This window comes from Anoplolepis gracilipes, chromosome 4 (assembly GCF_047496725.1).
Source record: "Anoplolepis gracilipes chromosome 4, ASM4749672v1, whole genome shotgun sequence".
NCBI lineage: Eukaryota > Metazoa > Arthropoda > Insecta > Hymenoptera > Formicidae > Anoplolepis > Anoplolepis gracilipes.
This window is the reverse complement of record NC_132973.1, coordinates 6,922,999-6,942,313: the sequence shown is the minus strand read 5'-3', so window position 1 is coordinate 6,942,313 and position 19,315 is coordinate 6,922,999. Positions and strand designations below refer to the sequence as shown.

The window sequence follows — 19,315 nt, the reverse complement described above, 5'->3', positions numbered from 1 at the left end:
ATTGTGGTTTATCGCATCCGACGTTATTACAGCTAACAGAATAGATTGTTGACAAACATGAAATCACTCTCTTTCTCTTATAGAAAGTCGACCTTCCTCTTATCTTACATATGGTCTTTTTAATTTACATAAAAAAAGATTCTAGCGATATCAAATCTCAAATTAAAATCGTAAAGCATACTTAAAATTAACATTTCGTTATCTGTTTATAGTCCTGAAACTCAACTGATGAATTCGTTGCTCAGCGAGATTAACCGTAATAACGTCATCAAAACTTTCGCTGAAGAAGAGAAGTCGCTGAAGAGAATCCGTCATTAAAATGGTTTCTCCTGTGAGACAGTCGGTGTGACGGGGAAAAGAATGAATCGCTATAACCAAACTCTTATTTAACTAATTGTAAGCCTATTGTCTGCTCGCGACTGATTTTATAAAGTCATTCACTGGAACAGAGCGGGGTAACGATCGGCTAGACAAATAAAAAAAAAAAATAGCAAATGGTATTGTACAGAATGGTAAAAAAACTGTACATATGAATCGTGAAATAATTTAAAGATTCAAAAATGCGGAAAAAATTCTCCCAAATAAGAGCTTAAAAGAACCAATCCATTAAAAATAACGATTATTTAGAAGATGCAGATAAATATTTTTCAAGTATTGATAAGTATTTTTCGCTTAATTTCAAACGTGGTTTTCGCTTTGTAATAAAATTAAAAAAAAATTAAGTTTATAATTGCAGACAAAAATGCCGAAAAGTTTGTCGCGAAGATTCGGAGAAATTCGTTCAATATAATGTAATGTTTTATTTAACCGTCAGATATTTAACGTCAAAGCATAAGGGTCGCGATAAGTTCGAAAGTAAATTGATAAGTTACAAATGAGATACGTAAAAAAAGAAAGAAGAATATTTCTCGGGCGAACTACTTCGTTCAAAAAATATGGACTTCAGACCGAGAGGGGAGACGTATAGTTTTTCAGCGCCCTTGTAGGTGCACGCATCACTCGACCGACGATGACGAAGACGTTCCGAGGTGACGCTTCGAAAACCCGACGGAGATGGTCGCGCGCGACTCTCTCGCCGCGATGACTTTCACCTCACGAGGAAAAGGCGAGCCCGGCGCGCGGATAATCGCGCGAGCGGGACGTGGACGCATGGCGTGACGGTGCGCTGACTCGCTCGTTTGCGGGCGCAGGTTAACGCAGGTTGGAGGTTAACTTCCACGCCGGAGCGGGACGGCGGACGATCGCGGACAGTTCGGACAGCGCGCGCGAAAACGAGAAAATATAAAAAAAAAAAAAAAAAAAAAAAAAAAGGAAAACAGAGACTTCTCTTTTCGAATGTACGCGAGAAAGAGAGAGACAGGACACTTACCCCATAAACCAGTCCACGGTATCGCGGAGATACTCGGGTAACCTATCCAGCTTGGATGATTTTCGTGTGGATCACCGTCGCGAGGAAAACAGCGTGCGCGATAGCCGAGAAAACAAAGTGTAAATCTCCTCCTTCCCTTTCTCTCACTTTTTCCCCACGATACTAACACCACGGTAGTAGTAGTCAACGATAGTAGCAACTAGCGGCAGCGGCAGCGGCGGCGGCGGCGGCAGCAGCAGCAGCAGCAGCAGCGGCGGCGGCGGCGGCAGCGGCAGCAGCAGCAGCAGCGGCGCGCGTTTCGCGATCTCGTGAAATCTAACATGGCGCGGCTCTATTGTCACCTGTTCCCGTCATGCCCCGCTGGCCGCCGAGACAACACATAGCTGCCGCGCGTCGTAAATCGGTCACCGATATCCGAACTCCCGGGTGCGAGGCTCGAGTCGACTCGTATCACGGGGCACAAAGTACACGCGAAGACAAACTTCCGCCACGACGCGATAACAATAGCGTACGGAGAGAGAGAAAAGAGCTCGCCGAGACGCGCGCTCCGTTACGCGCGAGATTACGGAGACGCACAGCTGATTGCCTGACGTTAGCAACGCGCATGCGTCCAGCCTCTGGCCGCGCTTCGCCGACCGTCCATAGGTGGCGTCACCGGCCACGCAGCCCTTTCGCTCGTTTCCATCGGAGAAACTTCCGTAAATGTTAGCGCAAAATCAGAAAGAATGATGAATTTGCTATCCAAATGTCAAAAATAATCGGTACAGCTAATTATAATAAACAAGACAGAAATGCATTTATACATACTTGGCGATGATGAAGGGCGTTTGCGCTCTTGCTCTGCTTTCGTGATGAAATAACGGAAAATTCGATACTATTTAACGTTTGTAGCGATTATAAACGATGCTTAATCCATTTTGTGAATATCTGAAGCCAGACACTCGCGATAATTGTTCACGCGCGAGATTGATTCACTTATAAACGGTAACAATCACGAAAAACACGGAGCAACTTGAATGCGATACTGCGATTTATCGCGTTGCGTCGCAACTGACTGCAATTCGAAATTTATCGAAGAATATCAAATTGCAATTCTCGAAATAATCGAGACAATCGAAGGAGCAGATTAATCGCAGAAATATCTTAAATATTTTCATGATTTAAACAAAAAATCATAAAAATTAATTACATTAATTCATTCAATTTATAAAAATTTGTTTAAATTGAAAATAATATTTTAAAAATGCGCGTTTTTCATCTTTATCCGATAGTCATGATTCATGAATATATCTAGATACGATGTGTTCGATCAGAAAATATTTCTAAAGATAATACAATTCGTGGATAAGTTCGTCAAATGCAGTGATTGGCTGCGAAAAATCCTAGAAATCCTCTGTCCAATAGAATCAATACGTCCGATGAACTCGAAGTGCGATATCATCCCACGTGACATGTACAGAGCTGCCATCTAAGCGTGAGTCGAGCGACGCGAGCTTCTTTGCATAGTGCACGTTTCATTTCCTTCCGGTATCGGTCGTTGAGAAGGTTACTTGTTCTTCGCCATCCTCCATCCGACAGAATGACGTGAGTATACAGAATCTTATCCAATATTCGCAATCGTTTATGCAAACTTTGTCGCTTTTTGGCAAATAAATATGTCGAATTGCAATTGTTAACAGGCGCATATTATTTTTAACCGAAAAATGTATTTGCGAGTACAATATGACTATCCACATGTTGCCTTAAAATCCTAAAGGCAACGTGCCGGATTTGTTTCAATTTACGATGAAAATTTAGTATGCTTATTAATTATTGTCGTGTTAGATAAACGTAATATAAAATGTCACTCAATTAATAAAAAAAACGCATTGTTGCTGAAGCGATTTTTCGAGTCGTCAGAAAAACTTTGCATGTACGTTCTATTTTCTATTTCATTGTAATTGCAGATCCAAGGTTTCGCGTGATACTCTTTACGAATGCGTAAACGGCGTGCTTCAACACTCGCAAGAAAAGAAGAGAAATTTTTTGGAGACTATAGAGCTTCAGATCGGTTTGAAGAATTATGATCCGCAAAAGGACAAGCGTTTCTCAGGCACTGTGAAGTATGTTTTTACCTGACTTTGAAGCATTTTTTCAGTTTTATAATCTTATTATGTTCATTGTAAATTTAACTGTATATGAATATATAACTGTAAAATATGCTTCATATGACTTGTCAGGGAGCTAGGTTTTACCTAGCGGACCTGTACCCAGGGTCTTAAATAAATTGGGGAGGTAGTTATACCGTTATTTATATTAGACAGGATCACGGCTAATGAGCGAGATCCTGTTGGTAAGTTATATATGGATTAATGTTTTTTTTGGTAAAATTAATATATGAGCATCACATTCAATATTAAATGAAGAAATGGATTGTTTGATAGAGAATTTTTTTAATCTTAAGAAATTTTTAGAGAATAAATTTTCTGCATAAATTCTGATAGCCAATTGATACAGATTAATACAATTTATGTAATATCAAATTCTTATGTGAAAAATCTTAGAAATTAATCTATTGAGCTATCAATGTTCTGTGATGTATTATTTATTGCATGTATTATCTGAACAATTTATGTGGCAAAACATTTGAATCTGAGAACATTGAGATTCTAGTTATTGTATAAAGGAATATTTTTCTTTCTTTTGTATCAAAATAAATAGTGATTATCCTTATAAATTAGTTAATATTTTGTAATAATGTTAAATATCATTAATAGATAAATAAATTTATGGAGTTTAGACTATATTTAACTATAACTTAAACTTTGATTGCTATTGACTTATCATATCAGGTTGAAGAATATCCCCAGACCAAAAATGCAAGTATGTGTTCTTGGTGATCAACAACATTGTGATGAAGCTAAAGCCAATAATATTCCATATATGGATGCGGAGGCACTGAAAAAACTTAATAAGAACAAGAAACTCGTTAAAAAACTTGGTATGTTAATAATGCGATTTTCACATATTTTAATGTTAAATAATTATTACCTTCCCAAAAGCACCATCATTGCTTACATAGAAAAATGGTGGTTGTCAAGTGGAAGGAGATTAAAGATCTTCACTTGGTGAGGGCAATATGAATCGTAGTATTGCACCTCAATCCGTGTTGATACATGTTTCATTGGAAAGAAATTTATTACATTTTTTTTATGTATAAAAATATTCTTTTTGCATGTAAAAATTTTTTAAAATGCTATTATTACAAGAAAACTATTAAAAAATTTAATCTTTAATAAATTCTATTCTATACAGTTTTTAAATCTTTTAATATGAAAAAAATTGTTATAGTTAATAAATTTTAAAAGTCATATATATGCAAAACAAAATAATATCTTTAAAAATTATTTAGTTTTGAATTTTTTTGTGAGTTTTTTACGAGATCATATAATAATCATACTTGGCTCAAAAATGATATCAAAAATTTAACGTTTATGGCACCTATTTAGGATCGAACTGAATTATTATTCAGTATTTTATTTATATTCTTGCATTCTTTTTGCAGCAAAGAAATATGATGCATTCTTAGCAAGTGAATCATTGATTAAACAAATTCCCCGTCTTCTTGGTCCTGGTTTAAATAAAGCCGGTAAATTTCCTGGACTGTTATCTCACCAGGAATCGATGGTCGGCAAAATCGACGAAGTCAAGGCCACCATCAAATTTCAAATGAAAAAGGTACATTTCTGTCTATAATTTTTACTTAATTTACAATTTCGTTTGTAACGTTCGATAACACTTTACTTTACTATACAGGTATTATGTCTGTCAGTAGCCGTCGGACACGTTGATATGACACCCGATGAGTTGGTGCAAAATGTTCATCTCTCGATAAATTTCCTCGTGTCATTGTTGAAAAAACACTGGCAGAACGTGCGTTCACTTCACATCAAATCTACTATGGGACCACCACAAAGATTGTACTAAGTACATGCACTGTGCAAATTAATGTCGAATATAAATTCGTTGCAATAAAAGAGAAAAAAATTATTTCGATAAATTTATCCTTATCCTCTGTCGTATCTCGTTACGTCTACGAGAAACAAAATGCCTTTCGACGTTTAAATTAATAATAAAAATTCTTAGCATTATGATATGATAAACATCTACAAAAATTCGTTGCGCAATGAAATTGGTGTAAGAAACTTGTCAAAGAGATGAAAATTTATCGTTATAATTACAGAGAAATTATATATACGATTGTATATAAAATGGTAATTGAGAAAATCTATGTTCCTCAATAAGTACTTTTACATTTCAAAGCTGTGAAAAATTAAATATAAAATAATTTTTTGATATATATATATAGAGAGAGAGAGAGAAAGAGAGAGAGAGAGAGAGAGAGAGAGTAATGTAATACTAATATTAATATATATGAGCCTATAAGCTCTCGATTCTTTGTTGATATATCGAATTATCACAGAAGTGAGAAATTATATGAAACTTGTTACACTTAAAAAAAACAATATTTACTTCAATATATTTTCAATGAATAATTCGAAATATTTAAAAATTTTTTTGTATTTGTTCGCCAAATAGTTATATTCTATTATTTACTAGATTTATTAAATTTTTGCATTATATAATATACTATAAGCAAGGGATTATATACATGTACCAAAAAGGGCGAAAAAGGAAGTAGTCGGATCTTGGATCCGGATGCTTCTTTAGGGACCCACGCTCTCATGTAGATCGTATGTATGTGTGTGCGTGGGTCCTACTGAGAAAGATCCCCATAAGCATGAGTAGGCACACCATAGGCCATGCTATTTCCAACGATCTTTGGGGGGGCAGTCCAGTGGCGGTCGCTGTGCTTTGAAGAAACACATGGTTTCGAGTTCCGCTTCGTAAGCAGATGCCATCAGAGACGTGGACCTACATATTTAGCGATTCTCCCTCTCTTCGCACTTTTTTACATGTGCGGTTCTTGCGAATTTTTCTTCCCGATTGTGCGTTTATTATTAGTTTATTTCTTGATTTCCGATCGGTGCGCCGCTCCACGTTACGATCAACCATAGAAATTTGAACACATGGAGTAAAGAATTCAGGTAAGCTCTTGAGATATGTGAATATATATATTTTGAGTCCGTTCTTAAGAATATAAAAATAATAGGACGGTCGCCCCTGAAAACTTGCCGTGAAATTATTTCAAACTCATATTTCTCACACGAGGAAGCTTTTATAATTTTATATTTATATATGTTTGAATAATATAAATTAATATAGGATAATTGTCAATTAATATATTTTTTTAGAAAATTTTGAAGATTTAAAGACAAATTTTTATAGATGACTATCAAAATATTTGAATTAAAAATATTTGGAAATAAAAGATTATTTTATTTTACAAGTAGTTGACAAAAGTTCACTTTTCATCCAATTTTAATAGAACTTTTTACCTTAATAAAATTTTTATTTCAGATATTTATTCAATTTTTTTTACCAATATTAATATAATTTAATATTTGTTAAAATGACAATCTCCCTCAATATTGTTGTTGCGTGAAAACTTTCTACCCTTAAAATTTCATACAGCAGTTGTCAAATTATTTCATAATTTAAGACTATTTTGAAACGTAATTGATAAAGAGATAACAAGAAAATCGTAGTAGCGAAAAAAAACAAATTTAATAATTGATAAATGTAAGCGATACGATATGATATGATATGATATGACATACTCTCTTGCGTAGAAATAATTTATATGTAGGTTTAGTTTTTATTTTCGATAAAACTTGACGCTTTCTGTATAATGTGATAAATACAAGTAATTTTGAGCTATATGCTACTATTATATTTTTTATATGAATTGAAATTAATTATCAATATGTATTTGTTTGCATTATCAAAATAAGAAAATTTTTGATCAACAAGTGATCATCGATTATTTGAGATCGTTGAATCATTAAAATATAGATAGCGTGATCATTATGTGAAACGAGTTTCAGTCATCAGATCTATCGTTTGATTTCGAATTGATTATTTTAAGATTTGTAATTAAAGATTCGATTAAACAAATAAGTTTTCACGATTAAATAAATATTTAAAAAATTATTAATTGAAATTCATGCAAATAGGAATTCATGCAATAGGCATTTAAAATTTCTTCAACCTGTCACGGAATTCTCTATATATACTATCTTTTTATCTATGTTCGTAAAGAACAAAAATTACTTTCGAAAGCTTTTTAACGTCAATATGACTAATTTGCTACTTGGAATTTTATCTAATCATAAAATTATTTACATGAAATATAATACGAATAACTTTAAAATGATGGATTTAAAAAAATTCAAACTTTCTTAACCAAGAGATAATCGATGACGCAAAAAATATTATCACTTTCTTGCTTTTCGAATAAAAAAGGTGCACGATTGCGAGAGTAGAAATTCGCGGAATCGGATATTAAATTTTATATATCGATACGCGGGATTATCGATGAAAGTGGAAAAATCACAATATAGTGTCTATTATTCTACCTTGTGTCTGTTATCTATCGACCTGTTCTTCGAATGGTGGAGAACTTAAAAAAATTGAATATGTCGCGAGGGATCAGATGGATGAGCGGCGCTTGTATTTGATTAATAAAGTGGCCGCAAAAGAGTGCACTCTCGGACGAGAGTGGACTCTAGCCCGTTATCAGTGATATCAACTACCAGAGCGGAGACAAGCTAGCAACCAACCGGGCGGAAGGCTGTCAACGAGCATAGTTGGGCAATGATTATATCGAAAGCGTCAACAACGAGACAATGAGAGAGTTACTCTGACGTTTTCCATACAGTATCACCAAGAAAGATCCACAAAAGAAAGATCCGATGATATTGCGTGCGTGAATTATCTTTTCGTGATTGATAGTGCGCGAGTGTTGTTCCTTCTTAATCTGTTGTGAAACTTTTCCTTGAAACATTGTGAAAACGCTCGTATTAATCGAAACCGGAAGAATGTAATGTTTTACGAAGTTTTAGTGATAATTCCAGTGTCCGAATTAATGATAACAATGAAACATTAATCTATAAATGCATGACGCATTAATATATGAGATATTCCGCTTTGCATCAACGCGTAATGACAGATTTATCAATCAATTTGTTGATTCTTCTTGAAAATATCAAAGTAAGTCATTTATTTTCCAATTTTCAATATTCTCATTGTTCTTATAAAGAGAAGTTTTAATTCAAATTTTATTGAACTAAAAATCATTTATTATCACTCGCTAAAATACAGACATATGCGCAAAGAGCAAAAAGTTTAATTTTAAAGAGAAAAAAACTCATCGTCGCATCCTTGAATAATCACGCATATACAATCCTTTCTCGACAGACGCGAAAGGAAATAGATATGACCGCTGAAAATCATATCTTTCCAAATCATTTCCGTTCTGTGTTGACCGAAACACGCTTTATTTTAATAGAAATCCTTAGCTTTTGCGTCAGCAATGACACTCGCTTAAATTTTGTGTCGCAATTATAATTAGAAAAAAAATTATATCTAGAATTATATAAAAAGAACATTGAAAATATTCATTTTTAGAAATTATTTTTTATTAATTTAAAAAATATTTTTAATCTAAAATAACTAATACATAATATGAATCTTTAAAGAGAAAAAAAAGAAACTCTTTATAACTTTTATAAGCAATAATAAAAATATAATAAAAAGAGACAAATTTCTTTTATTAATGATTTAACAGAATTATGATTCTCTCATTTTGATAACTGATAAAAATAAATTAAAAATAATATTGATATATAATATTATACACTATAAATACAATGTATATAATATAAAATTTTTTTTATTTTTTGAAAAGGCATATAAATTATGTTTATTTAATATAATATGTGGTAGGTTAATTTCTGTAAACTGTAAACTATATTACATGTTTTAATAAATGTTTTAATAAAAAGATTTACATGCGTATACATATCTACGTATTTTTATCAATGTTCAAATCAGAATAAAAGAAAGTCAATAGAAAGTCAATTTTCCGTAATATTTTAGTAATAATTTTAGTAATAGATTTTTTCTACTTGCAGCATTCAGAATATGATTATTAAGAAACTTTTGGTATCATTCATTGTCGTTCTCTGCGTGTTTTGCGAGGATGGTGCATCTACGTCGCAAGAGACAACGATGCCGAATTTTGAATCGAATTATGATTCTGGATCGACGAAAAATGATAATCTCATAAATTATGATACTGAATCAGAGAAGAATTTCACGAGTAATGACTTTGAGTCTACGGAGAGAAATCTTATAAAATTCACGAATTATGAATCTAGCATTGCAATTGTCTCTGAATTCACCACCGAATTTCTGACAACTAATTCCCAGCCAGATACCGATGGTTCCTCATCGCCTTCGACTATCGATCAGACCACGCGATCAACATCTACTACTGTATCCGATGTGACGGATAATAGCACGATCTGCGATTTGATGTGGCCAGTAAACGCAAGCGGTAAAACAATTTTCAAAAATTATTGATACTTACTTATAAAAAGTAAATATTTCAGAAAATTAGAAAATTCTTCATAAAATATGGTGTGCGATATCAATTATCAAAAACATTAAAAATCAAAAACCTTAAAAAATTTTAACAGAAAAGATGTTAATAGATATAAAAAGAAATTTCAATAATTAAATATTGATAATAGAAAAATATCTGATTTCAAACATTATATAATTTAATAAATTTAATAAATTATTTTAATTTTTGAGATATTCTGTACATTTTATATTATATATATATTAATACACACTCATTGTATAATGTAATACACTTTTTATACAAGGTATCTCGCGACAAAACCTCGTAAAATAGTTGCTATACAATAAAAGTTTCCAGAATGAGAAAACATAATAATAACACTCTTTTATCATAATTTTTGTTATTAAAATCTAATAATACATATACGCAATATAGAAAAAATGTTTTCTTAATTTTTAGCTAAAGCTAGTAATTATTTTACGTAAAATATTTTAATGTATAATATTTTATCGTGCTTATTCGTATCTTTTAATTTTGTCTTTAGCGGATACAAGAGTAGTTGATTTGAAAATAAATGACAAAAGTGCAGAATGGATCGCTCTCTCGTGGGAACCTCCATGTGATCCGATGCCAAACGTTACAATAATATATAACATCGAGAGATGCGAAAGCGAAAACTGCAACCAGACAAATGAGACTGTTACATGGCACAACGCCACTGATCTCGATCCTTGTACACGGTACACGTTTACCGTAAAAATTCTTATAGACTATTGGGAATCTGATGGAGTCTCTCTGTCAGAAGTAACAGATAGTAAGTCTTGTTTTTTGCATATTTAATATACATAATCTTATTAAAATTAAAAATTAAATTAAAAAATCGATCGATATTTTTACTACATTAATTTCCTCTTCTTTTCAGTTTCCGAAATCGGAGATGTGCTCAATCTAACTGTGCACAACGTCAACGTTAACATTGTTCAATTAACTTGGCAACCGCCCGTAATACACGAAAAGTGCATATCCAATTATTCGATCACACAGTGCGACGAGAAAGCAGTCTGCAACGAGACCGCAGTCCTCGCCACGAATTACACCGCCAACAATCTTGAGCCGTGCACGCAATATCACTTTACTGTTAAAACGGTAGCACAAACCGTACAATCTTCTGGTGTAAACGAGACCGCGACAACAACTTCACCGGGTAAGTAAGTGCCTCGGACATTAGAAAGGACTGATATTATGTTGTTCTTCATCTTTTAAAAAGTTTGCACAAACAATAATTTGCAATCAATATGTTCATATAATTATTATACTTACGAGAAGATATACTTTTCAACCTTCAATATTTTAATATAAATAAATCTTGAATTAATTATTAATTATAAATAAATCTTGTGTGAAAATTATATTAATGTAATATTTTATTACATATTTATTTTCTACCAATTCCAGAATAATTTCCACAAATCTGATACATACTTTGTTAATTTACAGAGTTCTTAGAGCCGCAAAATTTGAAGATAAAACCTGGAAATTTTTCACTATTCGTCGAATGGGAACCACCAAAATCTGATATATTCTGCCTGAAGCATTATCACGTAACTATAGATCCCAACAAATTCAGCTTTCACGAAAATACTACGAAAACGAATATACTAATTAGTCCTTTATACGCTTGTGCGACGTATCAAGTGCATGTCAATGCTGTAAACAAAGATGATATTGATGGGAAGACAGCGACTAAAAACGCTACCACACGCGAATCCAGTAAGGAATTTTTTTATGTCATTTGTGTGTTTATTTGCATATTTTATGCTGAATATTATCTAAATTCCAGCATTGTATTTTATTCAATATAAAAATCAGCTTTTTTAAATATCAAAATATTAATATTTCAGAAACAAATCCACCCCAGCCACACACTTCAGGCTTACCGATTAGACACGTGAATAACATATCGATGATCTGGATGATCGAGAAAAAGGATAATCAATGCACATTGGAAACCATAATAACTATATGTAATGTAACCGGAAGCAATGGCAGCGGTTATGAACTTGTCGATGGTCAGGCTATAACGTCAATCGATCCAGAAACGGCTGCAGCTTCCGTTGTCGTTATAAATACAACGGTGGAGAGTCTGAGTCCTTTTACAAATTACACTTGCAGGGCACATACCGTTAATACCGCGGGATACAGTGAATTAAGCGACGGGATCGATACTATGACATTAGAAAGTGGTGAGCATTATTATTCTCATCACGTTAATTTTCAGTTTAATTATAATAATTATAGTTATATATGTAATTCTTTAGCTAACTAATTTTAATGTAACTCTAAATTATAATTTCAGTACCATCTCCTCCTAAATTTACCTTCGACAATATTACGAATTCGCAATTCACTTTGAGTTGGGAGCCACCAGAATGTTTGCCTGGTAATTTAGAAGAGTTTGAGATGACAATTAATTGGGAACCACTTTACCCGATTCCGAATTGGTGTACTCGCGAAGAATCGAAGAATCACATCAAACGTAACGTAAGCGGAAACGTATTTATCGATAGTTATCTCGAGGCAAAAGCATATACAAACTATACTGTGTGCATGAAAGCAAGAACAGGAGCAGGATGGAGCGAATGTAGTACTCCACAAACTATTGAAACTAGTAGCACAGGTATATATATATATATTATTTTCATTTTTTTTTGTTATAATAAAATTATTATTATTTTTTAAAATATTAATATATTTTTTATATATATTTAATATTTTATGTCCGCCATTTTATACAAAATAAAAATCTTTTTGTTATAAAAATAACATAGAAACGATTTGAGATAAATATTATATCATTGACAACTAACTGTAGCAGTGAAATATTTATACAATCGTGTATAAAAACATTTAATAATTAAAAAAATATAAATATTTTTACCTCTTTCTCTTTCTTTTGCGTTTTAAATATTATCTGTGATTGTATTCAGTTCCAGGGGCAATCTCGAAATTCAATTCCTCGTTTATCATTATTAAAGAAAATTCGGATAACAGCAACGTGTTGGATACGATTGTGACATGGGGCTTGCCGTGTTCTTTAAACGGTCGGCTCGAATTCTTCAATATATCGGTTTACGGTATTAGAGACAAGTATCCGGACCATTCCTTTTACAAAATACACCAATGCAAAGAATACATTTACAACGATTATATGTGCTTGATAAATCTCAACGAACTGAAAGGAGAGTATAATTATACTTTCACGATATCCACCAAAGTTGTAGACGTCAATACTGTCATGTCAACGAGTGAAAGCAAGACGTATCCTGCTGGCAGTATGTATTAATACAATATATTTGCGGATATATAATTCTGATAATTTTTTTTTTATTATATCAACATATTTTATTGTGCCGCTATTGCGTAAGAAACATTCTATATACCATGTAGTAATCATCTTTTTTATTTATAATCGATTCTATAAAAGATCTTTTTTACGTTTCAGTACCACCACAACCCGATGAGGAATATATAAAATTGATCACCATAAATCCGTACAAGGCACGTAGATCTACAACTACGGCTGCTATCTTGCTACCCCTATTCCTCGATACCAACGGTGACATCAAGTATTACGCTGTTATGGTATCGGAGAAGGGATACAATAATGTTCAATCGAACACGAGGTTCGATCTGAAGGATAAGAGCTGGCCTAACGTGTCCTCCTGGGAGGAAGCGATGATGACGGACTTTTCCATAACATATCAAGCGACCAAGCCGCTATGGGATCCTTATCGTAGGTGATACGTTTATACAGATGGTTGATATGAGATGACAGTTACGAAAGAGTGAAAAAAATCTAAACGTATTCGCGTGCACGGATCATTAAATATCTGTAATTTTCCCGTTTAGAAAACCACGTCGTTGATTACGGTCACATAAAAGCCGTTAAATATACTATCGGTGAGGACACCGACTGCAAGGAAGTCTCGTCCAACACGGACAAGCGATTGTATTGCAACGGACCTCTCAAGCCGGACACGTGGTATCACGTTAGAATGAGAGCCTTTACTTCTGGTGGTTACACTGACTCTGATGTATTTCAGATAAAAACGAGTGAGTGTTATCTTGTCATCTTTACGCATAGTTTCGATAATTAATCTCATAAATAACAAAAAAAAATACATCTTATTTTATTCATTTTTTTTTTTATAATATTAGACGCGGAGCTAAATGTTGGTCTTGTGGTCGGAGCGATCTTCGGCATTCTTTTCATCGGGGTACTGGTGACAATGATGTTGCTCGTGCGAAAATGTTCGCCGTACATGTAAGTTAACTTTACTTAACTTTGATATACTAGAAGAGGTGCAAATAATCGATTACATAATAATAAAGATAATTAATTTAATTATTTCGATTTTTTTTAAACGCGATGTTTTCAATTCTTACATTTTAAACTGCGTTATCAGCGAAATGTCTTTCTACAAATGGTAATAAAATAAGATAAGATAAAATTTCTGTAATCATTGGAAATTTTAAATTACAAGAACGAATCGATATTACATTACCGATATATTATTTTGGGACCGATCGAACTCTCATCGCGATGATGTGCCGTGTGATAAGCCTGAAACGTACCGGACAGGTACACGCGTTTATGAACAATGATCAATATTTATTCCATGACTCAGAAGAGAACTATATAGCACTAAAGCGTGAGCAAGGTCGCTCGATGCACGTCTATCATAGGCACGCTAAGATATACCGCGTATTGCGGACTTAGTGTACGACGAGGTGTCTGTGGCGAACTATCGCGAGTTCGAATTTCGAATCGAGTATTTTTATCATGGATATTTTTAAACGCGTGGAAGAGTGCGAGTGAATACAATAGATATAGTGTCGTCGTAATAACTTTGTTATTATAAAAAAAATTCCCCGCCGGAAATTCGATTATGACACTTTCGACCTTCTGGAGAATCGAGTCGGTTTATTCGTTCCTAGCCAAGTGCGTATGTTTATTGCGTAAGTTTCTTATTGTTCCCCTACTATGATGAATGAACCGCTACCGACGGTGTCTACCTACAGTAAAAAAAGTTATGTGTATATAAAACACGAATCCTATTGCGCATCTGTAATGTTCATCGACGGCCTTCGCGTTAACAAAGACGTTGATCCCATTCAGTGATTATTCTTTTAATCTTTATTATTATGTGTGCGCGCGGGCACATGTGTGTATATCTATTTATTATATATTTTATTATTTTATATTACGTATATGTATATATATATATATATATATATATAATTATATCCATACACCTTGTATATTTTCATCTTGATTATTTTTACTACGCATTTATTCATTTAAATATAAATATATATTTTTTACATAATATTTTATTAATTTATATGTTTGCATAATATATTGTTATATGAAAATTTACAATCTCTCTGTAATTTCAGAGTGTTTCGAAGATTTTTGCACTCTGATATGCCCGGTTCACCTGTACCCGCCCCGTTCACCAGAAAAAAATTCATTAGCCATTGTCAACAATTGGTCGACAATCCTGGGAAATTGAGCAATGAATTTCGGCTACTTCAGACTCTCAGCGTCGATTTGCAGATGCCCACAAACACCGCCTGCTTACAGGCTAATCGAAAGAAAAATCGATACTCTGACATTTTACCCTGTACGAATATTCTTATCTATATTATTTCTCGCGCACACGCACACACGTATACAGATATACACACATACATATATATCTGTATATATATATATATATACACAGATATATACTTGCACGTGAATTAAACGTGATTCATACTTTCAGATGATTTCTCAAGAGTAAAGCTGGAAGTGATAGATAACGATCCCAACACAGATTATATTAACGCATCATTCATTAGGGTAAGCATTTTATATGATGTATGCACACGTGGTGTGCGTATAACAATCTTTCTTGTCAAGAGAAAAAAACATGAACTAAATTTTTTAGCAAAAATATAAAATATTAATTTTATAAAATTGTAACTTGATTAAAAAAGAAGGAATTTTTTTCTAAATCTCAAAACTGTATATTTGTAAATACTCAAACAAATATTATTGCACTGTATATTTCAGGGATATACGGGAGAGGACGAATACATAGCTTGTCAAGGTCCAAAGGAGGAAACTACCTATGATTTTTGGAGGATGGTCGATCAATACAATATTAATATTATAGTTATGCTAACCCAGTTGATCGAGAAGGGCAAAGTAAATTCTGATTGCCGATATAATTCACACAACGTAACTTTTATTGTATATTAATATTTTTTTTTTTTCAGGAAAAATGTCATCAATACTATCCGGCTATTAGGGAAACCTTCCGTTATGAGAACATGACGATACGATGTACAAGCGAATTAGATTTCAGAACATATACCCAAAGAACACTTGTACTACAAAAGGTTCAATTTTTACGTGACTAGCGCATATTTGCAACAATAGAAAAAGTTTTTATGCGCAGAGAATATATATATATATATATAATAAGAATAATAAAATTGCAGGAGAATAAAAAAAGAAATATCACTCACTTGCACTTTAAAGACTGGCCTGATCACGATGTTCCGGAAGATTTCGATGCAATGATCAATTTCTGTCAAATTATGCGTCGAAATATTAGTGCCAATAAAGATTTCATTGTCGTTCACTGCAGGTATAAATAAATATAATTGAAATATTTTATTTATGGTTAAATCCATTTGTCGACTTTATAAAATCTTGTTATCAATATGTTCGTTGTATATGTAAATTATTATTTATATATAAAAAAAATAATACACATTATCTTTACATAAAAGAAGAATTGTTTAAACAAAATATATACCTATTAATTTAAATCTGGAATAATCTATGCACACAAAATGTTTTAGAGCCATTCATATAGAATATAAATAAAATATTGTTTTACAATATTAATTAATGGACTATTTTAATCATAACTTTTATAATTAATTGGAATTGTACTGTTTAATAATAAAAAAATATCGTTATATATATTTTACAGTGCCGGCATTGGTAGAACAGGAACGTTAATAGCGATAGATATTCTCTTGCAACATCTTAGAGATAACAGAAAGTTAGATGTATTCGGAATTGTGTACAGACTGCGACATCATAGAATAAATATGGTGCAAAGAGAAGTAAGTAAACTGCATTAGTATAAATAAATCAGTTTAATTTCTAAGCTAATAAATGTTAAAATTTAAAAAGTTATAAAGCTGACATCCTTGCTAAGAAAACATTAAACTTTATTCACATTTTATAGAGATATATGCACATTATCTATTTCTTTGTCAACTCTCTGAAATATATTAACTACTGTGTATATTAATATTTCTATATAGACTTTAATACAGAAAATACATTTTTACATTTTCAGAGTCAATATGCTTATATATATAATTGTATAAAACAAGTACTCAAGAATCCCTATTTCTTAAAAACTTGTAAGTCTCTTTTATATCCTTATAATATATATTTTTCAATTAAATATTCTAAAAACTTACATGATTCTGCATTCTTATAGATAAACCACCACCTGTTGATCCAGTATATGAAAATATCTCTAAGATCAAAGAAACAACGAATTCAGATGCAAATCTAGTCAACAATCTTGAAATATGTACGTAATACATACTTACTTGTATACTCTTGTTCGCAGAACAAATTAGATATTACTCTTGTAGTATTATATTAGTAGTATCAAAAAAAAGCATGCTAGTAATAATTTATTTATACTCTATTTAATAATTAATCTCTCTATTTTGTATATACAGAATGAGAGTCTCTTCTTCAACTATATCTAACACGTGATGAGGTAGGAATAAATGCTTGGATTGTGCTATCTTTTTCAACTTTGCTTTTATCTGGATTGTTTTGTTCATTATTCATTCATTATCTTTTAGTTTTCTATCATCTCTTAGCTAGTAATATTATCTTAAATTTATATACTCATTGCTTTTCTGTTTGCAACTTGAAAATAAATAATTCTGTAGCACCTTTGGCCACTTCATTTAAATGTAATATGGAACAAATGAACTGTATTGTAATTCATTATTTTTGGGAATATAATATAATATATACATTAAAGCAAAATTTTGTTTTCCTAAACAAATCTATTCTAATATAAAATCTATCTAATCTTCTAATATCTAATATATCTATATCTTCTAACATAAAATTTATTTTAATATAAAATACGTTTTTGTGAATTGGATATTCTATATTGTAAAACTATTTATATTGTTTATATTATTATTATTATTTAATATAATGCGCAATTAAAATTGTGCACATTTATTTGTTCTAGCAAAAAAACATAATAGCTCCATATCTATGGAGTCTCTGGTATCAATCTACACTCTCTTTCCTTGGTCAACAAATTATCAAAGAAGAAATATAACAGATAGCGGTAAGATTGGCACAAAGTCTCACGAATCTAAACTGTTCTATGTTATATTTAAAATTAAATGGTAGGAAAAAGGAACGCAAACTCTATTCAACATGCAACTCATTGTAAATATGCTGATTTATATTATCATGTAAGAGATTTCATTCCGTGTAATTTTGCTTTAAGGTTTGAGACAATACAAATCAATGGGTTCCATAAATGTAAAACCCTGTCACATTTATGTAGGTCAGTAGGACAGATTATATATCAAAATTATTTTTCCTAAAAAATGTAAAAATGTATTGACAAATGCTATCTTTAGGAAAATCCCGAACTTTGGATTGTGTCATTTATAAATCACTGAACAATTCATCATATGAATTAAGTAGAGAAAGTTTAAAACAGGAGAGTTTTCCATTATTAACTTGTTCGAGATCAGCTCAAGATGTACTTGACGATAGCACGCAATATGCAATGAACAGTAAGCCCCATATCATTTTGTTGAAATCTATCTTATATTGCATGTGAATTGTGTTATATTTTTTTCAAACAACAGTGATTTATGAAGTATATATTTTTTGCAGACATGTGAAAGAGAATTGAGTTATAATTTACATATGTTAAATTATAATCAGAGAATACATAGATATATATTTGAGAGTATAAATTAGAATTATTTGTAAATAAATATGTTGACAAAAAATTCATAAAGATTCTTAGGATAGAATTAATATGTTACTTTATACATTCTTTTCTAAATAATCACAATTCCGTAAACATTCCCATACATGAATGTATACGACATCAAAATATATTAAGTGATACTATATTTAATACTTACATGCATTATTACCAGATATAGTATCTTAAATAATCTCTAGTCCAGCTAGGATTGAAAAACACTAAATAATAGAAATAATAGCAAAGAAATTAACACATAATCCATAAGAATTGTATATATGTTTCTATAGCTTGTAG

The 19,315-nt window shown here is 31.9% G+C and overlaps 2 protein-coding genes across 4 annotated transcripts; both read left to right on the top strand.

The window, feature by feature from the left end:
* The first annotated feature begins 2,829 nt into the window (after positions 1 to 2,829).
* Positions 2,830 to 5,408, top strand: Rpl10ab (ribosomal protein L10Ab). Its single transcript, XM_072890868.1, has 5 exons — positions 2,830 to 2,953; positions 3,316 to 3,471; positions 4,201 to 4,349; positions 4,914 to 5,086; positions 5,165 to 5,408. Exons 1-5 carry the CDS (start codon positions 2,949 to 2,951, stop codon positions 5,333 to 5,335), a joined length of 654 nt encoding a protein of 217 aa, XP_072746969.1. The 5' UTR covers positions 2,830 to 2,948; the 3' UTR covers positions 5,336 to 5,408.
* A 2,578-nt stretch (positions 5,409 to 7,986) lies between these two features.
* LOC140664814 (receptor-type tyrosine-protein phosphatase H-like) lies at positions 7,987 to 19,265 on the top strand. Of its 3 annotated transcripts, XM_072890306.1 has the most exons (23): positions 7,987 to 8,521; positions 9,445 to 9,869; positions 10,444 to 10,713; positions 10,822 to 11,103; positions 11,397 to 11,669; positions 11,801 to 12,142; positions 12,256 to 12,576; positions 12,887 to 13,231; positions 13,402 to 13,692; positions 13,809 to 14,012; positions 14,118 to 14,223; positions 15,360 to 15,586; positions 15,731 to 15,807; positions 16,021 to 16,155; positions 16,227 to 16,349; positions 16,452 to 16,600; positions 16,952 to 17,087; positions 17,327 to 17,393; positions 17,474 to 17,569; positions 18,257 to 18,358; positions 18,524 to 18,583; positions 18,660 to 18,818; positions 18,922 to 19,265. In XM_072890306.1, the coding sequence occupies exons 2-23, from the start codon at positions 9,455 to 9,457 to the stop codon at positions 18,927 to 18,929; spliced, it is 4,188 nt and encodes a 1,395-aa protein (XP_072746407.1). In that variant the 5' UTR covers positions 7,987 to 8,521; positions 9,445 to 9,454; the 3' UTR covers positions 18,930 to 19,265. The 3 variants fall into 3 exon arrangements, with proteins under 3 accessions (XP_072746407.1, XP_072746408.1, XP_072746406.1); XM_072890305.1 differs by lacking the exon at positions 18,922 to 19,265 and having other exon boundaries at positions 7,988 to 8,521; positions 18,660 to 18,914; XM_072890307.1 differs by lacking the exons at positions 18,257 to 18,358; positions 18,524 to 18,583; positions 18,660 to 18,818; positions 18,922 to 19,265 and adding an exon at positions 17,724 to 17,764.
* The last annotated feature ends 50 nt before the right edge of the window (positions 19,266 to 19,315 follow it).